We start from the raw sequence: 19,530 nt of genomic DNA, 5'->3' as shown, positions 1-19,530 counted from the left end.
CTTAATTTTTAGAGTTAAAATATAAGAAACTAGCAAAGGATCTCTGAATTTTACTCCTGTGACCCACTCCATATGATTCAGCAGCTCAGGACACTGATACAGTGTACTGAGAAAGTGACACCGGCCCTGCCTAGTGGCTGCCTGTCTTTGGCTGGATTGTTAAACAAGGGGACAATGACTATAAACTCACTGCCTCTTCTCTAGCTACTGCCCCCTCCTCTCAACACCTCACCTAGCAGAAGACCTTCTAATCCTTTGTCTCTCCCCACAGTGGTCAGGATCAACAAACATTTCCCATAAAAGGCCAGAAGTACAGACTTTGGCCTGGAGGGCTATCAGGCTTTTGTAACAACGACTTGACTTTGTCATGACTGTATAAAAGCAGCCACAGATGAGACCTAAATGAGTTGATGAGGCTGTGTTCCAACTAAACGTCACTTACAAAGCCTGTCTGTGAGTCGGCCTGTGGCTCTGCGGGCTGGAATGTTTCCACCTGAGCTCTGCTGCCTTCCCCACACTCTGGTTAAAGCAGACGGCCTCAGTTAACCAAACGTGAGCCAGGCACACAACTGTACTCATCAAGTCATGGATCTCAGCTCCAAACTCAAACTACTCACTGGAAAGCCCACTTGTGCCTCATGGGTCCAGTAGTGTTATGGAACAAAACAAAAATAAAAGCAAACCTCCCCTTTAAAATGTATTTTTAATTATGTTATGACATTATAAATCAAAAATCTGTCCATACCAAAAAATAACACCCTAACAATTATTGTTAAAGAGTTATATTAACTGAAACAATCTGGGACTCAGTCCTCTGAAAATTTTTGCTAATAGGCTGACAGGCAGGGAAAATAAGGAAAGGTCATCTGTGATTATAGCTCAGTGGTAGAGTACAGACTCTGAGTTTAACCTCCAGCGCAAAAAAAAAAAAAATATATCCTAAGAGCACAAAATGGGTACGCACTCCCATTTTCTCTGAATCTAGAGTACACGGCGCCACCTAATGGTAAAAAAGTAGGCCACCCATCACTACAAGTAAGGCTTCTGGGAACTAAAAAATTATTTACCTGAAGCTGAAGCAAAACAACCAGGGATGTGGGGAGACCAGATTGTACTGTAAATGACACTCTCATGGCCTCTAAAGGTACACAGAGAATTTCCAACAGTTGGATCCCACTGGAAACAAATGAGATCAATTAATCAGCAAAGGTAAACACAAATGTATACTTTTTATGTAGCACTATATGTATAACAAATATATCTCATGAATACCACACACACATGCGTGTGTGTGTGTGTATGGGTGTGTGTGTGTGTATATATACATACATATATATGATTTTAAGGTGTATTTTTACATAACATAAGGTAGTCTTTAACAAACAAAATAAGGTAATTAGGTTGTAGCCAAGACTATTTTTTTAAATTCTGATAAACATTTTAATATACACTTTTTAAAAGAAAACTAATTGATCACATGTAAAGCTACAGAATATTTTAGAAAAAAAGTGTTAACGGACGCTTGATACTACATACCACTTTAACAGTCTGATCCCACGAGCCGGACACTACAAGTTGTTCACCTCTGGTCTGGCTCCAATCAACACTATACACCTAAAAAAATAAATTCTGAATGTTTAGGAACCAAACAGCATCAAATTAAATATTACATTTTACTTCTTTTTTTTTTTTTTGGTTTTTCAAGACAGAGTTTCTCTGTGTAGCCCTGGCTGTCCTGGAACTCACTCTGTAAACCAGGCTAGCCTCGAACACTCAAACTCAGAAATCCGCCTGCCTCTGCCTCCCAAGTGCTGGGATTAAAGGCCACCACCGCCCGGCCTACATTTTAGTTCTCTATTACAGTGTTAATGGCTAGTCACTAGCTTACTCTATGAAAAGGTGTGCCTGTCCATTCCCCCATGCTAACTCCCTGGAGACTGACCCTAGTCCGCCGTAATACAAGTCTACGGTTTCTAAATCTCCTTCACCAAGCCAAGCTATACCTAGTGTACGTCTACCAACTGACTGCTACCTATAGCACCACAGAGAAATGTCAGAGCAGAGCACACAGTCATCTTTAAAAGCTTGCTTCCTCGGTGTTCATCAGAAAGCATTAAAATTCAATTACTAGCCCTGACTGTCCCTCCTCAGAAGAAAAGTTTACAGGAAGCAGTGCTACTCCATCCGACCTCTTGGCAGACAGCTCTGACTACCCAGCAATGCTTCTCCATCAGAAGCTTTGTCTACACAGCAGTGCTTCTCCATCAGAAGCTTTGTCTACACGGCAGTGCTATCCAGTACATACTCCTTTGTCTACACAGCAGTGCTACTCCAGTGCACACTTCTTTGTCTATGCAGCAGTGCTACTTACTCCAGTGCACACTCCTTTGTCTCAGCACACCAGTTCAAAGCCGTCTGAGCACTTACACACCATTATCCTACCACTGTGTACAATAAGCTATATACACATCCCTACCATAACTTATGTCCAGTGACATTTGTGCCTAATTATCCTTTATGAGAGCAGCCCAGACACACACCTGGGCCTATCACTGAGTATGATTAGCCAGCAGGCTATTTTGAGTCTTAAAACTTTAGCTCCAACATATGTGTAGGAAATGTGTGTGGGTTTGTTGAAGAAGCTGCAGGGAAACATCGCTAATACTGATCTGCACTTTATTTAAAATTCTGATGTTTTGTCACCTAAGACATTGTGGTTGGTTGAGTAAGAAAGGCCTCCATAGACTCATATACTTGAATGCTTATTTACCAGGGAGTGGAACTGCTCGTTTCGAAGGATTGGGAAGTGTGGCCTTGTTAGAAGAAGTATGTCCCTGAGGGTGGGCTTTGGGGTTTCAAAGGCCCATGCTAGGCCCAGCATCTTGGCCCACAGACCCTAGACGTAGCTCTCAGCTACTGATCCAGTGTCTGCCTCATGCGACCGTGCTTCCCACCATGATTATAATGGACTGAACCTCTGAACTGTAAGCCAGCCCCAATTAAAAGCTTTCCTTTAAAAGGGCTGCCTTGGTCATGGTGTCTTTTCAGTCACCAAGACAGACATGGAATCCAAAAAAGTCAAACTCGGAAAAGTGGTGACCACAGGCTGAGAGGGTGGAGGCAGAAGTGACTTTGGCAAATGGGACAAAATTTTAGTTATAAAATCGATACATTCTAGAGATATGAGGTTAATAATCACATATGCCTAAAAGATGCTAAGGAGGTTGATCTTAAACGTGTTTTCCACACACACATGACAGTACCTACAGTGATGACAGAGTTAATCAACTTTACTGTGGAATCATAACGAAGTGCCTACTCAGTGACTATGGTAAAACCTACAAATACTGCTAATGTGTTAAATATAACTTTTCATTTGTTACCTATGCTTCAATGAAATTGGTGAGTATAAATTATTAAAGTTTAAGTAAGTAAGTGAAATAGTTTATGTTTTGTACATCAAGGATGTTTTTACATTTTTTTTCTTAAAATGTTGATTATGCTTAGTGTGTACATATCTATACCCAGCACTAGGGAGGCAGAGGCAGGAAGCCAACTTGGTGACTAGAGTGATGTCAAGGTCGGCCAAGGCTACATATGAGACTACATCTCAAATTCCCATCAAACAGACTGTAATAAAAGAATATCCACAGTGTTTCACACTCCATCCCAGTCCTGCCCTTCCACTACCCATGCCCAAGCAAGAAGAGAAGAAAACAAACCAACAGCATGACAAGTGAGGTAGACAGCCCTTGACTGACACCAGAGATTGTCCTCTGGCTCTAAGTGCATGTGCACTCAGTCTCACATGCGCTCACATGCTCACCCACATATGCAAAACATTAAACTAAGTTTAAGTTTAAAACAGACCTAAGTACAAAAGGATTGCTATGATGGAAGATCATGTTCCTGCAGGACTTGAGGCTGGCCCAAATGTTAGTAGGCTTAAGAAGCAGAGGTGAATCAATGACCAGAGATACCACTAGAAACACAACGACACTGTGTGTGGTAGCACGTGCCTGTGAGACCAGTACTCAAGAGTTAGAAACAGTTGTATCAGCCTGGGGTGCATAGTAAAAATCTCAAAGGGAGAAAAAATATATATAAGAGGAAGATTCAGTACCCAGGGATTGGGGCTGGGGAACACTGGAAGATTTTGGGAAACTGTGAGTGAGAGCGGTATTTAAAATATAGACGACTAGAGGAAGAAAGATGCTATGACACATCACACATTCTGAATATCTAAGACAAATGGGCAATTCCCTCAAGTTCTAAAATCAGCTCACAGCCTGAGAGATGCTTGGGGACACAGATGAAAAGAGAAACCTGGGCTCCACGGAACCAGCCTCAAGTCAATTCATTCAACTGTCAACAGAACTAACTAAATATTTAGTATTAGCAGCAAGGGCATGAAGGTGAGATATCTGGAATGGTAGACAAGCCCAGCCCACATGGACCTTATCCTTTAGGAGAAGGTATCTACATATACATAAACATAAAAACTATGAAGAAAAGTAAAGCAGAATAACAAGACTTAACAAGGGCAGCCCGTTACTTCTCAATACAAGTCAGGGGAAACATGCCCAACAGAGACCTGAGCATTATAAAATACTAGCCTTTGGGGAGAGAGAGCAAGGAAAGACTTGAAGCAAGGGACAAGTTTGCCCTCCACCCAGGAACACAGAGAGTCAAGAATTAAGAGAAGAAATGTAACAGGCGATGCCTACAGTTTGCTGTTTGATTCCTCTCAGACTATTGCCATCAACCATTAGCTATGACTTAAAAATACAGTAACTCTCTGGCCACCCTCCCCATCCACCCCTGCTTGTTTTTATGCAATATGGCCTCTATCCAGCTTGAATGAAAGCATATTTGTAAGTACAGATTAATGTCACTGCCCCTGTTCAAAGCCTTTCAACATTACGTGGCTTCTGCAGCTTTTCAGCTTCCCTCAGCATTATATGAGATTCATCCATGATGATTTGTATTGCCCAAAGGTCAAAATCATGCAAAACTATGCATGCCTTTGGAGCACATACATATGTAAGCATGAAAGTGTAAACAGAAAGCTGAAGAAAGCAGTTGCTCCTAGCGAGAAGGAAAGACGAAGGGGAGATGGACGGATTATAAAGAGGTAACCAGGGGACTCAAGAGCACAAGTAATGCTTTATTTCTTAAGCTACATGGTAAATAGTCAAGTGTCCAATGTACCATTTTTTCATCTTACACACACACACGTATTTATGTATGTATGTATACACACATGTATGTATGTATGTATGTATGTATACACACATACATAAAATATTTCCTAACAATACATGTCAGCAAGGCCTTCCCACAGATCTCCACTCAATGGCAAATGCTAACTGTTCAAGCCCATGCTTCCTCAGTCCTTGCCTTCCTGGTACTCTTTGCTTCTCCTCCCACACTGCTACTGACTTTTCTGCCTGGCTCTGCATTCATACTCTCCCTCAGAATCAAGAATGTTCTTCCTGCCCCACCTCAGTCAAGAGTCTCCTCACTGTGCCCACTCTCAGCCCTTGCCATGACCTCTCTCCATAGAGCAATCAAGAACCCAGGACACACTGCAGAACTGCTCATTTTCCCAGTGAGGCCAAGCACAGTATCTCACTCTAAGCAGACCTATGGAAAGCTCTTGGAATGCAGAACAAACTGGATGGAAAACACATCTCGATCACTGTGTGCTGACGGTTTCTTCTGTTTCCAGTTTTCCCCTCCACAACCACTGGAAGAATAGACACTGCAGACTGTCAAATTAGATACAAAGAAACAACATGCAATACCTGGCTAGTTTCAAAAGCAGGGTCCTATAGATGAAATTATTCTTGGCACTGAATAAAATTAATTGGAAAAATAGGAGAGAGAAAAACAAATTAAAAATCTGGCAGTATTTTGTGCCTCAAAACCAGTTAAGCAGATATATTTTATAACGAAAACTAACTCTCAAAGAATATATTTTATAACGAAAACTAACTCCCAAAGAGCTTGTGTTAATCTGCCCTAAAGTACTGCCCTTTTGTAAGGTGATCTACTTAATCAAAAGAAGTCAAATAGAAACTTGCTCAGAATTTTCACTTAACCTGCATGAATGCAAAAGAAAGAGACAATGATCCTTAATCTCAGCGATTAAAAAGGGCTTTTTCTTTTACTGCAGAAAACTTGTAAGTCTTTTTCAGTATGGAGATTTGAAAGTTTCCATGAAGACACAACACAGAGTATCCCACGCAGCTGCCATTTTGTCCTTCACTCTGTTCCTCTTGTGTCCCTGTTCCCCGTCAATAGCTGCTGAGTAGAATGGTTACTCTCAGACCGGTTCCCTTACTGTCAGAGCATTTCACTCCTAAGCGCCCAGCAGACAAGCACAGATCACATACACCCCTTGAATAGTAAGAGTGGCTTCCCTAAAGGTATCTAGTAAGATGTATTTGTCTGATTGTCACAAAAATGTCATTTACAGCTAGTTTTGTCTGTTGAGTCTGTTCTAGACTGACATGCCCCTTCCAACTCTGCTTCTTCTCCCCACCTTCCAGTGACATCTGTCTTCTGAAGGAATGAAGTTGTTCACCCTGCACACGGCCCTATAGGCTGGATGTGAGCATTTCCTCATGGCAGTCCTTCACACATCCCAGTTCCTCGAAATTGGAAGTTAGATCTGGAGGCTTAACCAAATTCAGCTCAATTGTTCTAGCTTCCTATCCAATCCGGAGGCGTATAACTTTGGATTGGCCCACTTTTCGTGATCCTAGACTGTTCAAAGAATGTTTTGATTGTGGATTAATAGTTTTAGCATCTACAGATGGCTTTCTCCCAGAGTCATTACTTCATTACATTACATACATTACATTATTTCATTATATGTCAATTTGCTGTTATTCCTTCTGTATATGTTTCACAGGATTCTACTATAAGGAGTTTTCTAATCAACTTTTTGTTTGCTCCACAAAGAATTCATAGAGAGGGCAATGTGTGCTATGACTCCTCATTGTCAGGAAAAAAAAGAGGAGTTGGAATAATACTAATCGTCCACAATGTTAACTTTCTTCTCATTATCACAACTGCATGTACCAAAAAAAGTTGCCTGTGTGGGTGGGTGGGTGGGTGGGTGTGTCTGTGTGTGTGTGTGTGTGTGTGTGTGTGTGTGTGTGTGTGTGTATACTCAGTGCTTTGATTGTGACGTCCATACTGTGCTATCATTGGCCACTGAGAGGCCCTTCATGTTGTCTCTTCTCAGCTTTGGACATGGCTCCAAAAATCATCTTGCTTTCAGACACAAGAAAATATCTTAGATTCATCTTGTCTATGTCCTCTCCAGTCCTAGAGCCAATGACTTCTCCACAGCCCACTGAATGTGTTACAAGACTACTGAGAAGACATATTATAGGCACGAAGGATGCCATTGCAGATGAGCGAATGCTTCTGTTTACAGTGCAAAGACCTGGCAAATATGCATTTATTTATTTTTCTTTTATTTTTTATTTTTTTTTGGTTTTTTGAGACAGGGTTTCTCTGTGTAGCTCTGGCTGTCCTGGAACTCACTCTGTAGACCAGGCTAGCCTCGAACTCTTGAACTCAGAAATCCGCCTGTCTCTGCCTCCCAAGTGCTGGGATTAAAGGCGTGCGCCACCACTGCCTGGTCACTGATTTTTCTGAATGCAGTAAAATCTCTATTATCATTCCATTCATGAGACAGACCACATCAGAGATGGTAATCACAATACTATATTTTTAAAGTCACTTGAAAGAAATGATTTCCAACACCTGGTACTGGAGTCATCTACCAGGCTCTAGAGCACGTCTTTAGTATGTCCTTTTTTGTCCTGCTTTAAACTGTGATTTCTAATTCTGTAAAATGTTTCACTGGTCCAAGGTCAAACTATAACATGACTAACATCTAAAGAAATCGCATTTCCAGTGTTGGGCAGTGCTCTTTCTCTCCAACTTGCTTTACATGCAACTAATATCATTAGTTTTGAACTGCATTCCTGTTTGTTTTTGAAATTAATATATAGCATATATTTATAACAAATGTAAATAACTTAAATTATATGGTTGCATATATTGTACTACAGGTCTCCTATATAAAGGTTAAGTGTTATATATTTTAAAATAATTCTCACATGAGATAGAATTTATGAGCTTGTACCAAAACTGAAAATAACTTTCCAGTTTCATATATAAAATTATAAAGTAAGATTGAATAAAGTCAGTCTTGATCACATATTCTTATAATCACAACACTTGAAAGGCTGAGGTAGGAGGATCATGAGTTCAAAGCCATTCTTGGCTACATAGTAACTTCAAGATCAGCTTAGGCTATACAGCCATCAAAGCAAAGACTGTCTTTAAAAATATAATTCTAGTTCTAATTCTTATCTATGGTTGGTTCCTTTGCTCACTTGCTCTGGAGACAGTCTCAGTATTGATACCCACACTGAGTACATGAGAAGATGACAGATACTGTAACAATAATCATGCATGGAAATCCTTCTCTACTCAAAGACTGTATTAGTTTCTATATATCCAAAACCACCATTTTTCTCTTCTTTAAATTTGTAAAGACAGTTTAGAGTTTGGATAATGGGATATAAGTAACAGGTATGCCAGGTAAAGCCATTGCTCTGGTTACATTTCTGTTGCTCTGACAAAAAGCAACACGGGAAGGAAAGAGTCTGCTACCCGCAGCCCAGGGCACAGCTAGCACTTCAGGGCAGTCAAGGCATGAGCTCAGCTGCTGCTCGCATCACAGTCAGGAGCAAAGAGAGGATGTTGTAGGAGATAGGCTTGCAGCTCTCCTGTCTGACATCTTTCAGGACCCTTGCCTGAGGAGCAGCACCGCCCACAGGGGCTAGATTCTCTATAATCCTCGCCAGCCCACTTGATCTATGTAGCTCCTCATGAACAGTCTTCCAGAGTGACTCTGGGTTGTGTGAAGTTGATAGTTAAAACTAACCAGCACAGCCATTAAAAATTCTTTAAATTTACATAGTGACTATTATAATCTCCAAAACACTAGACAGCAAATATATCAAGATAATTGGAACTAAACGCCCATAAATTAAAGCAATGGTTTTCCAAACAATGCTACATACTGGAGTCATCTAGGACTCTAAATAACCTTGACAACTTTCCCAAACCCACCATTATAACCTAAGCACGAAAAAAGTTTAATGCATCCTAGGCAATGCTTAGTGTTCAGCAAAGTCTGAGAACATTGAGATAAAACAAGTATTATGCATACTTTTCTCACTTTAAATTCGGAGAGTTCCAATGTCTGTGTTGTAGTATACTCTTATCTAACAGCAACCACCTGAAGCAGGTTAACTGAGAACTTTTAATCTGCTCCTGCAGGTGGTAGCTGTTAAACAGGAGTATAATACACATGGGGTCCACTGGGAAATGACCCATACTGCTTCCCAACTTCCTCTCCCACCAATGAACCACACATACTGTATGCTCCAGTCATACCAACTGATCCTGTTTGTTTGCATGACCCTGAACCACTAAAGGTTACCATACAAGTGTCATACATGCCTGGTGCATAGCACACGCTACCAGCATAGGCATGTCTAGTGCTCCTAATACCAGTACAGATTTTAAAATACTACATGGTACTCCTTTAACAGTGGTGGCAGATAATACGACCTGCTGGCAGCAAAATTCAAACGAAGAAAATGAATTAGCTCATATGTAACTGGAAGATAGTTTTCTACATAGTCACAGAGTTTTAAACTGCCATTTTAAAGTATGCTAAAATATACCTGCAGTAATCTACTCTAAAATAAATGGCTGTAACTAAACATGCAAAAGGAAATATATTGTGCTGATTTTTTCCTATAATTATTACAACTCTTTTTTTTCCACTTATCTAATAGGAATGAGTATTCTGCTACACATACATCCACAGGCCAGAAGAGGGCATCAGATCCCCTTACAGATGGTTGTGAGCTACCATGTGGTTGCTGGGAATTGAACTCAGGACCTCTGGAAGAACAGCCAGTGCTCTTAACCACTGAGCCATCTCTCCAGCCCCATTCAACTCTTTAAAAGAAAATGAGAGGCTTAGGTATGGCTCAGCAGTGGAGTGTTTCCCTACTACACACAAGGCACTGGATCTGTCATCGCATCAACAAAAATGGAAAAAAAAAAAGAAAAAAGAAAAAAATCCCTTTGGCAGAGAAATCTTTCAGGCTATTTTTAGTGTAAATGAGACCATACATTCAGCGCAAATGGGACCAAATATCTAAAGGGACCATACTATGTGTCAAATATATGACTATCATTCTGTTAGTATTTTATTGGCATTCATCAATACAGATGTGTCAGCTATACTTATCAAAGGGCATATTATTAATTCACATTTTAAAGTAAACACATAAACCATTCACTATTCATTTTATAGTAATAAGCATTATTACTATAAAATAAATAAATACAATTTCTCTGTGACAGAATACAAACAATGGCATGCTCTGCTCAAAGGTTAGTTTTTATAAGTCCTTGAAAAACTACACATCTGTAAAAAGAAAAAAATTCCAAGCTGGCGATGTAGCTCATTGGTAGAATGTCCCTGGCCAGTGTGCATGTGGCTCTGGGATCTGAGTGCCATTTCCAGCACCGCATACACTGGGCATGCCCAGACAGACGTGCAATCCTAGCACTCAGGAGTCACAGGCATGAGGATGAGAAGTTCAAGACCATCCTTAGGAACTGGAAGCTAGCCAGGACCAAACTGCCAAAAAGAAAAGAGTGTGGGAGAAAGAAGTGAGAGAGACTGATTGTGCAACCTGAGAAACCTTGCTACTCAGTAAGGAGAACAAGTGTGTAGTGTTTACGAGTATCCTAGCAAACTGAAAATGAGAGACTGGAGTAAACACAGCTGACTGTGCGTCTGCCTGACAACCCTCTGCTTCACCCTTAAAGCACAGTGCTGCTCCAAGTCCTGAAGCAGAGACTGCAAGTTCTCAGTCCACCCTCCTGCCTTATGTGTTCTTTTGTTGTTGTCCTTGCTGAACTTTGCAGTCTGTTCTACTCTTTCACCCCTGTTATCTTCAGCACGGACTAAGGCACCAATTACACAACACAGAGAAGAATCTGACCCCTGCTCTGATGTTAAGTTTGGCAGTAAGCACCTGTACCCACCCAGCCGCCTCTTCCACCACCCCTTGATGTTAAGCTGGTTTCTTTTTGATTCGATTCCACCAAGACCTTCTTCACTTGCAAAGTCTAAAACTGATCTAAATCCTGGATTTCTCCTTTCTGCTCCACCTGAAAGCTGACTGCTGGGTATACTTCCCCCCAGAAGGAACACACTAGAATAAAACGTAAGGGAAGAATAATTGAGGCCAAAGGGGACACTGGGGGGATGGGGGGAGGGGATACATTGAAATACATATGAAAATCCCATATGGAAACCCATTACCCCGTAAGTTAATTTTTAAAGTTCAAATTAAAAATAAGAAATCAAGTACCTGGAGAAATTCAGTGATTTATTTTCCTAATCTCACTCCGAAAGTACACACTACTAGTTGTGTTTATTCAATGCTAGCTGGAGCTGAAGCACCCATAAGAACCCTGACCTAAACTACACTATTATACTCAACCTAGAAATGAAGAGACTGGAGCTTAGGAAAAAATAAGTAATTTATCCAAAGTTACTTTGCATACAAGTCAAGCCCAAGGTTCCCTAAAGCCATGCTGTGCATCCTTACATCAGCTGTACAGGAGAAGACGACCCTCTGCTTGTCCTTTTACTTTGTGACATAGCTTTCCTGAACACACTGGTGACAAAATAAAAACCAGAACTGTCTACACTCACTCAGTTACAAGTGTATGCAACAAAAAAGCATTAGTTCCAGACATGAAATTATTCTGTTTCCTTAGTACTCAAAATGTACAATGGACTTGCATCTATCTCCCAGCCCCTCACTACTCTGCACTCCTGTGCTGAAGTCACACCCACCAATCTGATGTGATGGAGTGGGTCCTTGAGAAGGCAACTAGCTATGAAAGGTAGTTTTCATGAATCGGGTTGGTGTCCTCAGAGAAGGAATCCCTCCAGGCATGGTGTCTCATGACTATAATTCTAACACTTGGGGAACAGAGCCAGGAAGATTGCCAGCTTGTGTTTCATAGTGAGTTTCCAGCCAGCCTGATCTACAGGGCTACAGAACAAGATTATGTCAGACAATCAAACAAACAACACTAGGGATTCTTCATCCTCTTTCCATCCTGTGATGACAGAACAGGATCACAAGTCTATGGCCAGAAGACGGCTGAACCTGACCTTGCGGCACTCTGACCTTGGACTTACAGCTTCTGGAACAGGGACAGATTTCTGTTACCAATGATCTACTCAGCCTATAATGCTTTATAAGCAGCCACTGAGCTTTCTTGGATTACCACATATTCTAGGACTAATTACAGAAACCCTGCTTCTTAATAGCAGCCTGCACTAAGACAGAAGTCAGGATCAATACATGAGGGTGCACTAAGACAAACATCTGAAAGGCAGTTAGCTAACATAAACAAGCATATCAATTGAATAACAACAACAACAACAGCAATCAAACAATAAATCTGTTAGAGCCGCTTTTAGCTAACAGCCAAAGCATCCTGATACAAATATTTATCAAAAGTTACCTTTGGGAATCTAGAAAGATGGCTCAGTGAGTAAGACTGCTTTCTGCACAAGCATGAAAATTTGAGTTCTAATCCCCGGTAACTGTGCATCTATAACACTGACACTGTCTGGAGCAGAGACAAGAGGATCACAGGAGCTTCCTGGCTGCGAGGCTAGCTCTGATTTCAATAAGCAATCCATCTCAAAGAAATAAGGAGGAGCCTGATAGAAAAGGACAACCTGCATTCCCTTTGGCCTCTAAACACACACTCAAACACACCACATACACGCTGCCCCATACACACTCACACAGGTGCACATGTACAACACCCACACATGCCTCCCCCCACAAAATACAATCCAAATAAAACAATATTTAGAAATTATGTTTGAGAGGAAAACAATGTAAAATAGTACACACATGACAAAGTATGTCTTCAACGCAGCACATCTTCAAAGCTTCAGAGAATGACGTGTGAAACGAGAGTTTGTTGCTAAAGAAAGCAGACTTGAGCACAAAAGAAGCCATTTTTCCGGCCATGATTAGTATTGTCTAAAAGTCAAAAAAATTAATTCCAGAAATAGAAAAATTCATAAAGATCAGCCATCAAGGACATTTCAAACAGAATTCCCTAGAGAATATAGAGAGACCACTATATGAAAATGATCTATGCATGTGTATGTATGGGTCCAATGGCTGGTGACTATTTTAAACAAATAAATGCATACATCTGGGAACCCCATGCCTTGTGATTATTACAAATAAACGCTAGCTGTGACTCCGACGGCTAATGCCTGTTACTTTTAGAACACATGATGTGGCAATTAAAGGGAACTTAAAGGAAAGCACTAAAACAGCACACCACTTCCTGTCACTAGATCTTACCTTACGATCTGCTTATCATTAGCCTATCATTTATACAAACAACCAATAAAAGGCAACACAATTTTAAGAAAAAATTTTGAGAGGAAAGGATAGTTTTAAAGAAAGAAAGTTTAACACAAATTATATAAGAAAATGCAAAAATAAGGTTTGGTGTACTGGAATATAAAATAAAGCCTGGTAGTTCACACCTGTAATCCTAGCACCTGGGACACTGAAGCATGAGAGCCACCAGCTCAAGTTCATTTTCAATTACACAGTGATCCCCAGGCCAGCCTGGGCTACAAGAGTCCCTATATCCTAGGAATAAGAACAGTCAGCAAGAATGATGGGCTGCCACACTGAACTCTGCACTTGCTGCTCTGAAGGGATTCCTTCATTAAACATCCCGAGTTCCTCTTTACCAAAGTTGCCATTACCCAGTGATTTTTCAAAAAACATGGTAATTTACAACCATATTATTCAAGGAGCCATCCCAACACAAGAAAGTAATTTTATTTTTAGAACTAGTTATAGAAGTATTGAGTTTTTTAAAGATAGCTGTATCTATACGATGTTACCTAGGACACTCACATAGCTATATCTATCTATACAATGTTACCTAGGATGCTCACATAACTCAGCTTTTTTCACAAAATAGTAAAGCTCTCCCATGTTACAAGCCTAAGACGATACAGGCATAAGCGTAGGTAAAGGCCTGAAAGCACATTTGCAAGTCTTCATTTGAAGGCTCTATTGCTAAGGTAAAAAAACCAAGAGAGAACGTCTTCATCACATTCCTTAAAATTTATGCATGCATTTTGGTACTTCCAAAGTATAAACTAGTTCCTGTGCCTCATATTACACACACACACACACACACACACACACACACACACGCATACGCAAATATGCACACGCATACACGCACACGCACACGCGCGCGCGCGCGCGCGCGCGCGCACACACACACACAGAGTCCAGACAACAAAACAGTCATATTTAGATTTACGTTTAAATTTCCTTTTGGGGGTGGAGCCATGGCTCAGCAGTTAAGAGTACATACTGCTCTTGCAGAACACCCAAGCTCAGTCCCCAGCACCCACACCAGGCAGCTCGCAAGCACCTGTAACTCTAGTTCTCTGTGGAAACCCAGTACCTCCAGCTTGCATGCGTGTCTGCACTCACTCTGGTGCATGTGTGCATACACATAGTCACACACACAACTTAAAAAACAACTAATCTTTATTTTCTTTTAGTGGACTCAGGCTTCTAGTTGATACTTGATGGTGTTGTTGGAATACACTGAGTCTCGCTCAAGCCTAAGGACAACTGTGAGACAGCCTGCAGCAGCCTGCCCATCCTCTCCTAAGGCACTGTGTGTAGGCGAGTTCATAAGGCATAATAAAAGCTGTGGCCCTCTGCAGGAAATGATGCCACAGTGCCTGCTAGAGGCACTGTTATTGCCTAATGAGGAGTCTGACCTTTTCTTGTCTTGTCTTAGGCTAAGAAGTACTTTATGTTTGAATAACAGAATAATAAGTGACATCTACTATGAACAAGAAACATTAAAGCTTCATCATGTCCCCTGAAAGCATTTCCCTGTGTTCATCCCAAAGAGATTTAAACAAAGACTAAGAAAGCAAAGCAATCATCTCAGAGACTCCCGTCATACCTCCTGAGTGTGCTCTTTATAGACTTGAAGAGGCCCTGTGGGTTTGCCAGTGTCCCAGAGCTGTAGTGAGCCATCACCGCTACAGGTGACAAGGACATGTTCATTGTTTTCACTCCAGGTAACATCAAACAAGCCGTCATTCCAATCAAAGCTACACCAGAAAAGAAAATACACACACTGCAGATCAGAAAATGATTAACAATCTTAAGTTTATAGTTACTGGTTTTTCTCTTGTTTTTCATGTATTGTAACATGCATTACCTCAGATGATCTTCAAAACTACAAGAGATAAACAGAGCAGGAACTTCACAGAAGCCTGGAAGTACAGCCCAGGCATGGCAGGCAGATAACTGGAAAGCTAAACTGAAAGGCAGTCTCCACCCACTAATATGCCAGTATCCACCGAAGGCGTGCTGACAGTCACCAGCTGCTTATTATAGTGTGCCTGTGACTCAGAGCATGCACTAGTGAGCCTTTCAAAAGACGGAGACCAGGAATTTCAAATCTCCCATAAATCTTTCATCTAAGCTATGAACAAGCAGTGGCTTTCTAACAGAATCTCTTTTCTCTGCCTTTGACTAATCCTGATAGAAGTATCATGCGTCCACCAATCAACCTGGAAGACAGGTACAGAGAGAAACACTGGGAAACCCACAAGATGAGCATTAGTTCTTGCTTAAGTAAAACTAAGTTATACTAAGACACAAAAGAGAGGCAATGTCACAAAGTACACCAATTAGCTCACTGTTTTAAGTGTGAAATCTGTAAGTGGACACTAATACGCTTGAGAACACGGCATAATCATAATTAGCAAAAATAATTTCTACATTATGCCAATGCAAAAGTTTATTTTATATCATAAATGAAAAACCTATTAGCTCCAAATATTCAAAATGTAACTGCATTAAGACTTTGACAGTCATTCACAGTATACGTACACTTAATAATGAGAGCCATTATAATGGTTTGAAGAGAATGGCCACCATAGGTTCTTAGGTCTGAATAGTCAGTCCCTAGGTGATAGAAGTATTTGGGAAGAATCAGATGTGGTATTGTTGGAAGAAGTGCTCCATTGGGGGCAGGCTCTGGGACTTCAAAAGACTTGCCCCATTCCCAGACTGCATCTCTCTGTCTCCCATTTGTGGATCAAGATATGAGCTCTCAGCTGTTCCTGTAACCATGACCTTGCCTCCATTGTAGACTCTGGCCCTCTAAGAGCAGAAGCCTAAAGTACTTTCTTTTATATGTTGCCTTAATCATGGTATCTAGTCACAGCAACAGAAAGGTCAGTCACCTTACCTTCTAAAAATCTGAAGTCCAGATTCATTTTGATCCAATACTAATAGGGTTCCACAGCCTGGAAAACAGAGCAAAACAAAAACCTAAGTCATGTTGCTGAACCTGGGAAACATCCAGGATGAAGTGCTAAGCATTGTGGACCAGCTTAAACTACCACAAATTTCCCCTAAAATAACTGTAACCATATACACTAAAGGATTAAAAGTTGCATAGTATGCTTCAGTCATTAAATATCCAACTTACCATCTGGCCTGACTGGCATCCAAATACCAGGAAATGCATCAGAGTACCAACTCAAACCAGGCCAGGCGCTAGGCACACAAACCTTTCAAGTTGGAGCTAACATCTCTAACAACAAAAGGAAGGCTCACGCTTACAAACGCCCAAGACTATGATCCTGCTTTGCTCATACATGTAAAACACATCTATTATATCGGTTTAAGATAAAGTATGTGCGGAAATGCCACATACTCTTCGGTCAGGTGTTGAAGACTATTAATTTCAGTTATCTGCCAGCAATCAATTATTTTTGCTGACAGCCTAATGTCTCTCTCCCCCCCCCATCCCACACTCTATTACCATCTGATCCAAGTGAATCTGCACTTGAACTCTACAAGGTAAGATGACTAACTACTAAGCTCACATGCACACTCAACTGTCATTAGAGTCTTAACAGAATTATGCTTTGAGGTTTTGTGATCAGTGAGGTGTGTAAAGTGTTAAAGACCTTCCACTTAAACATTACTGATGAAAAAAAAAATCAGCTCCGGGCCAGAGAGACGGTTGATCCCTTACCAGTGCAGAGGACCCAGTTTCTAGTCCCAGCACCTACTTGGTGGCTGACAACCATCAGTAATGAATCCAACACCCTCTTAGAACCTCCTCTTCTGACGTTAGCAGGCAGCAGGCATGCCATGGTTTACAGCCATAAATGCAAGCAAAAAACTCAAGACACACACACACACAAAAAAAAATCCCTAGAAAACAATTCCTAAATATACCAATTTCTCATAAGAAACCTTTATAAAAGACTTAAGTCTTCCTCCTAACTGGTAGCCAAGAACTGTAAACCCAACTGCGCACGCACTAAGCACTAATGGTCAAAACTATAAGAAAATAAGTTATCTACCACTATTTCTCAGAAATCATATTTTTTTCTGCAGTAAACAAATACTACAGATTGCTGACATTATGCAATGGCTTGCCACACATGCTCCTGTGCATAAACAACAAATGGGGGATACGTTAAAAATAAACGGCTTGAGCATTTAGACATCTCTGCACATTTATCCATTCTCCATGAGACAACGAAAAGGGTGCACAGAATGTTCTACTATTTTTTTTTTCAAGAAAGGGCCAGAGTCTTCCTACGTTTCAGTTGAGGTTGGTTTTGAACTCTGACTCTGTTGACTCCACCTTGCAAGTGCTGAGAAGTGCATCCTTCTTACAGAAGGGAAAGGACAAGCTACAGGCTTCCCCGCTCCAAAGCCAACTATGCAGAAAGGGGGACCGAGGAGAGACGGTGGAGCTCTGTCTCCCCCTGGCGGTGGCGGGCGGCACCGCGCGCACAGCAGCGCGTCCTACGCCCGCCCCGGAGGCGCGGCCCGCGCTCACCCGCGATGCCGTAGTGCTGCGCCGCGGCACAGGCCAGGCGGCCCGGCAGGTACGGAGAGAACTCGGCGGCATAGCCGTGGCGGCCCGGCACCCGCAGCGTCCGCGCCGCGCTCATCCCGCCCGCCGCCACTCAGGCTCCCCGCCCGAGCGCTGACACTGTCTCGAGTAGAAGTGCACCGCGGCGGATCCCTGAGAGAACTTCTGAGTCCGGGAAGGCTGGGCGGAAGTGACGACATTGACGCCCGGAATCCTAGATGTTGATTGGGCCACATAGAAAAGGGAGCTGACGCCGCGAAGACCATTTTTCTTTAGGGAAAAAAAAATACTGATTTGCTCTGGCTAAAATCAACTGGTCTTCCAGAGATTATTCTAGACCTAAGGGCGAAGATACTAGTTAGGGGTCACTTCTGACAGTTGTCCACGTTTAATTGCAACCTCCTTGGCGGAGCACCTTGTTTTTTATTAATTGCTTGAACTTTCAAAACTTAGCTATCCTAACATTTTCCTGATGATTACGAAATAAAAGCCACAACAAACTCTGAAAGCAATTAGTGAGTCCAAGGGCAACGAATGGAGTGCTGGGTTGCCCAAGGCAACTTGAATCCAAGTTGAATTCAAGACAACAATGAAGTTAAAGGATAGGGGTACTGTCATGTGCAAATAGCTGTCTATAGGTGTTATGTAATTAGTTGCACTGTGCAGATATATTCCGGTAATTAAGGAAAACTTGGACTCATTAATTCGTTCCGTCAAACATTTGCCAAGCATATGCAGTGTGGTAGATGTATGCGCAGATGTATGCCAAACCAAACACTGAAGAGTGAAAGAGATTGGTGTTAATCATTAAACCAGTCAACCTGCACAGACTGAGTCAAATACCAAGCACGGTGCTAGACTTTTACATTCAAAAGACCCACTGGTGCATGGTTGAGCTCAAGAGATTACAAGTCATGAAAACTTTTAAGTGTAATCAAAATGCCATTGATGCTAGGTGGGGTGACAAGGAAAGCTTTAGAAAGGAGATAATCTAGGGTGAATTCACACAAATGAGTGTTCTTTAAATAAAAACTTGGAAGCCATTGTGGGATCAGGAGAAGGGTGAAGAACCTAGAAAACCTAAAACCATAAGGGATGGTAGCTCCCCGGACTCAGTTTAGCCTGATAGAGAAAGAGCACTTTGGGTAGATTCCGCCTGATTAGAGAAGTCAAATGCTCCAACATAAAGTCTTTTATTGTACATCGTGCCCAAAGAACTGTGCAGCAGTTTAAATACTAATGAGTTTTCAGATATGGATCATTAAGTGAGTTATCACCGCCAAACAATACTAACTGAAAACTGGAGATTGGCAATGGAGTACAGTTAGAGACTTTAGCAACAGCTCAAGCAAAAGATGCCAAGGTGGGGTAGTAGTGTTTTGTTGAGAAGTATGGAAAGGA

At 41.5% G+C, this 19,530-nt stretch overlaps 1 protein-coding gene across 1 annotated transcript in view; it reads right to left on the bottom strand.

Moving 5' to 3' along the window:
- Positions 1 to 18,314, bottom strand: part of Pex7 (peroxisomal biogenesis factor 7) — a 60,081-nt gene extending 41,767 nt beyond the window's left edge. The window contains exons 1-5 of the mRNA XM_028782602.1: positions 18,094 to 18,314; positions 16,480 to 16,537; positions 15,181 to 15,331; positions 1,537 to 1,614; positions 1,068 to 1,176 (exon numbers count right to left, since the gene is read on the bottom strand). Of these exons, the coding sequence (XP_028638435.1) occupies positions 1,068 to 1,176; positions 1,537 to 1,614; positions 15,181 to 15,331; positions 16,480 to 16,537; positions 18,094 to 18,208 (511 nt within the window). The 5' untranslated portion in view covers positions 18,209 to 18,314. The remainder of the gene's footprint in view (positions 1 to 1,067; positions 1,177 to 1,536; positions 1,615 to 15,180; positions 15,332 to 16,479; positions 16,538 to 18,093) is intronic.
- Between the last annotated feature and the right edge of the window lie 1,216 nt (positions 18,315 to 19,530).

This window comes from Grammomys surdaster, unplaced genomic scaffold (assembly GCF_004785775.1).
Source record: "Grammomys surdaster isolate TR1022 unplaced genomic scaffold, NIH_TR_1.0 806, whole genome shotgun sequence".
Lineage (NCBI taxonomy): Eukaryota > Metazoa > Chordata > Mammalia > Rodentia > Muridae > Grammomys > Grammomys surdaster.
Note: the sequence above shows the minus strand (reverse complement) of the source record. Positions and strands in the feature narration are given on the sequence as shown.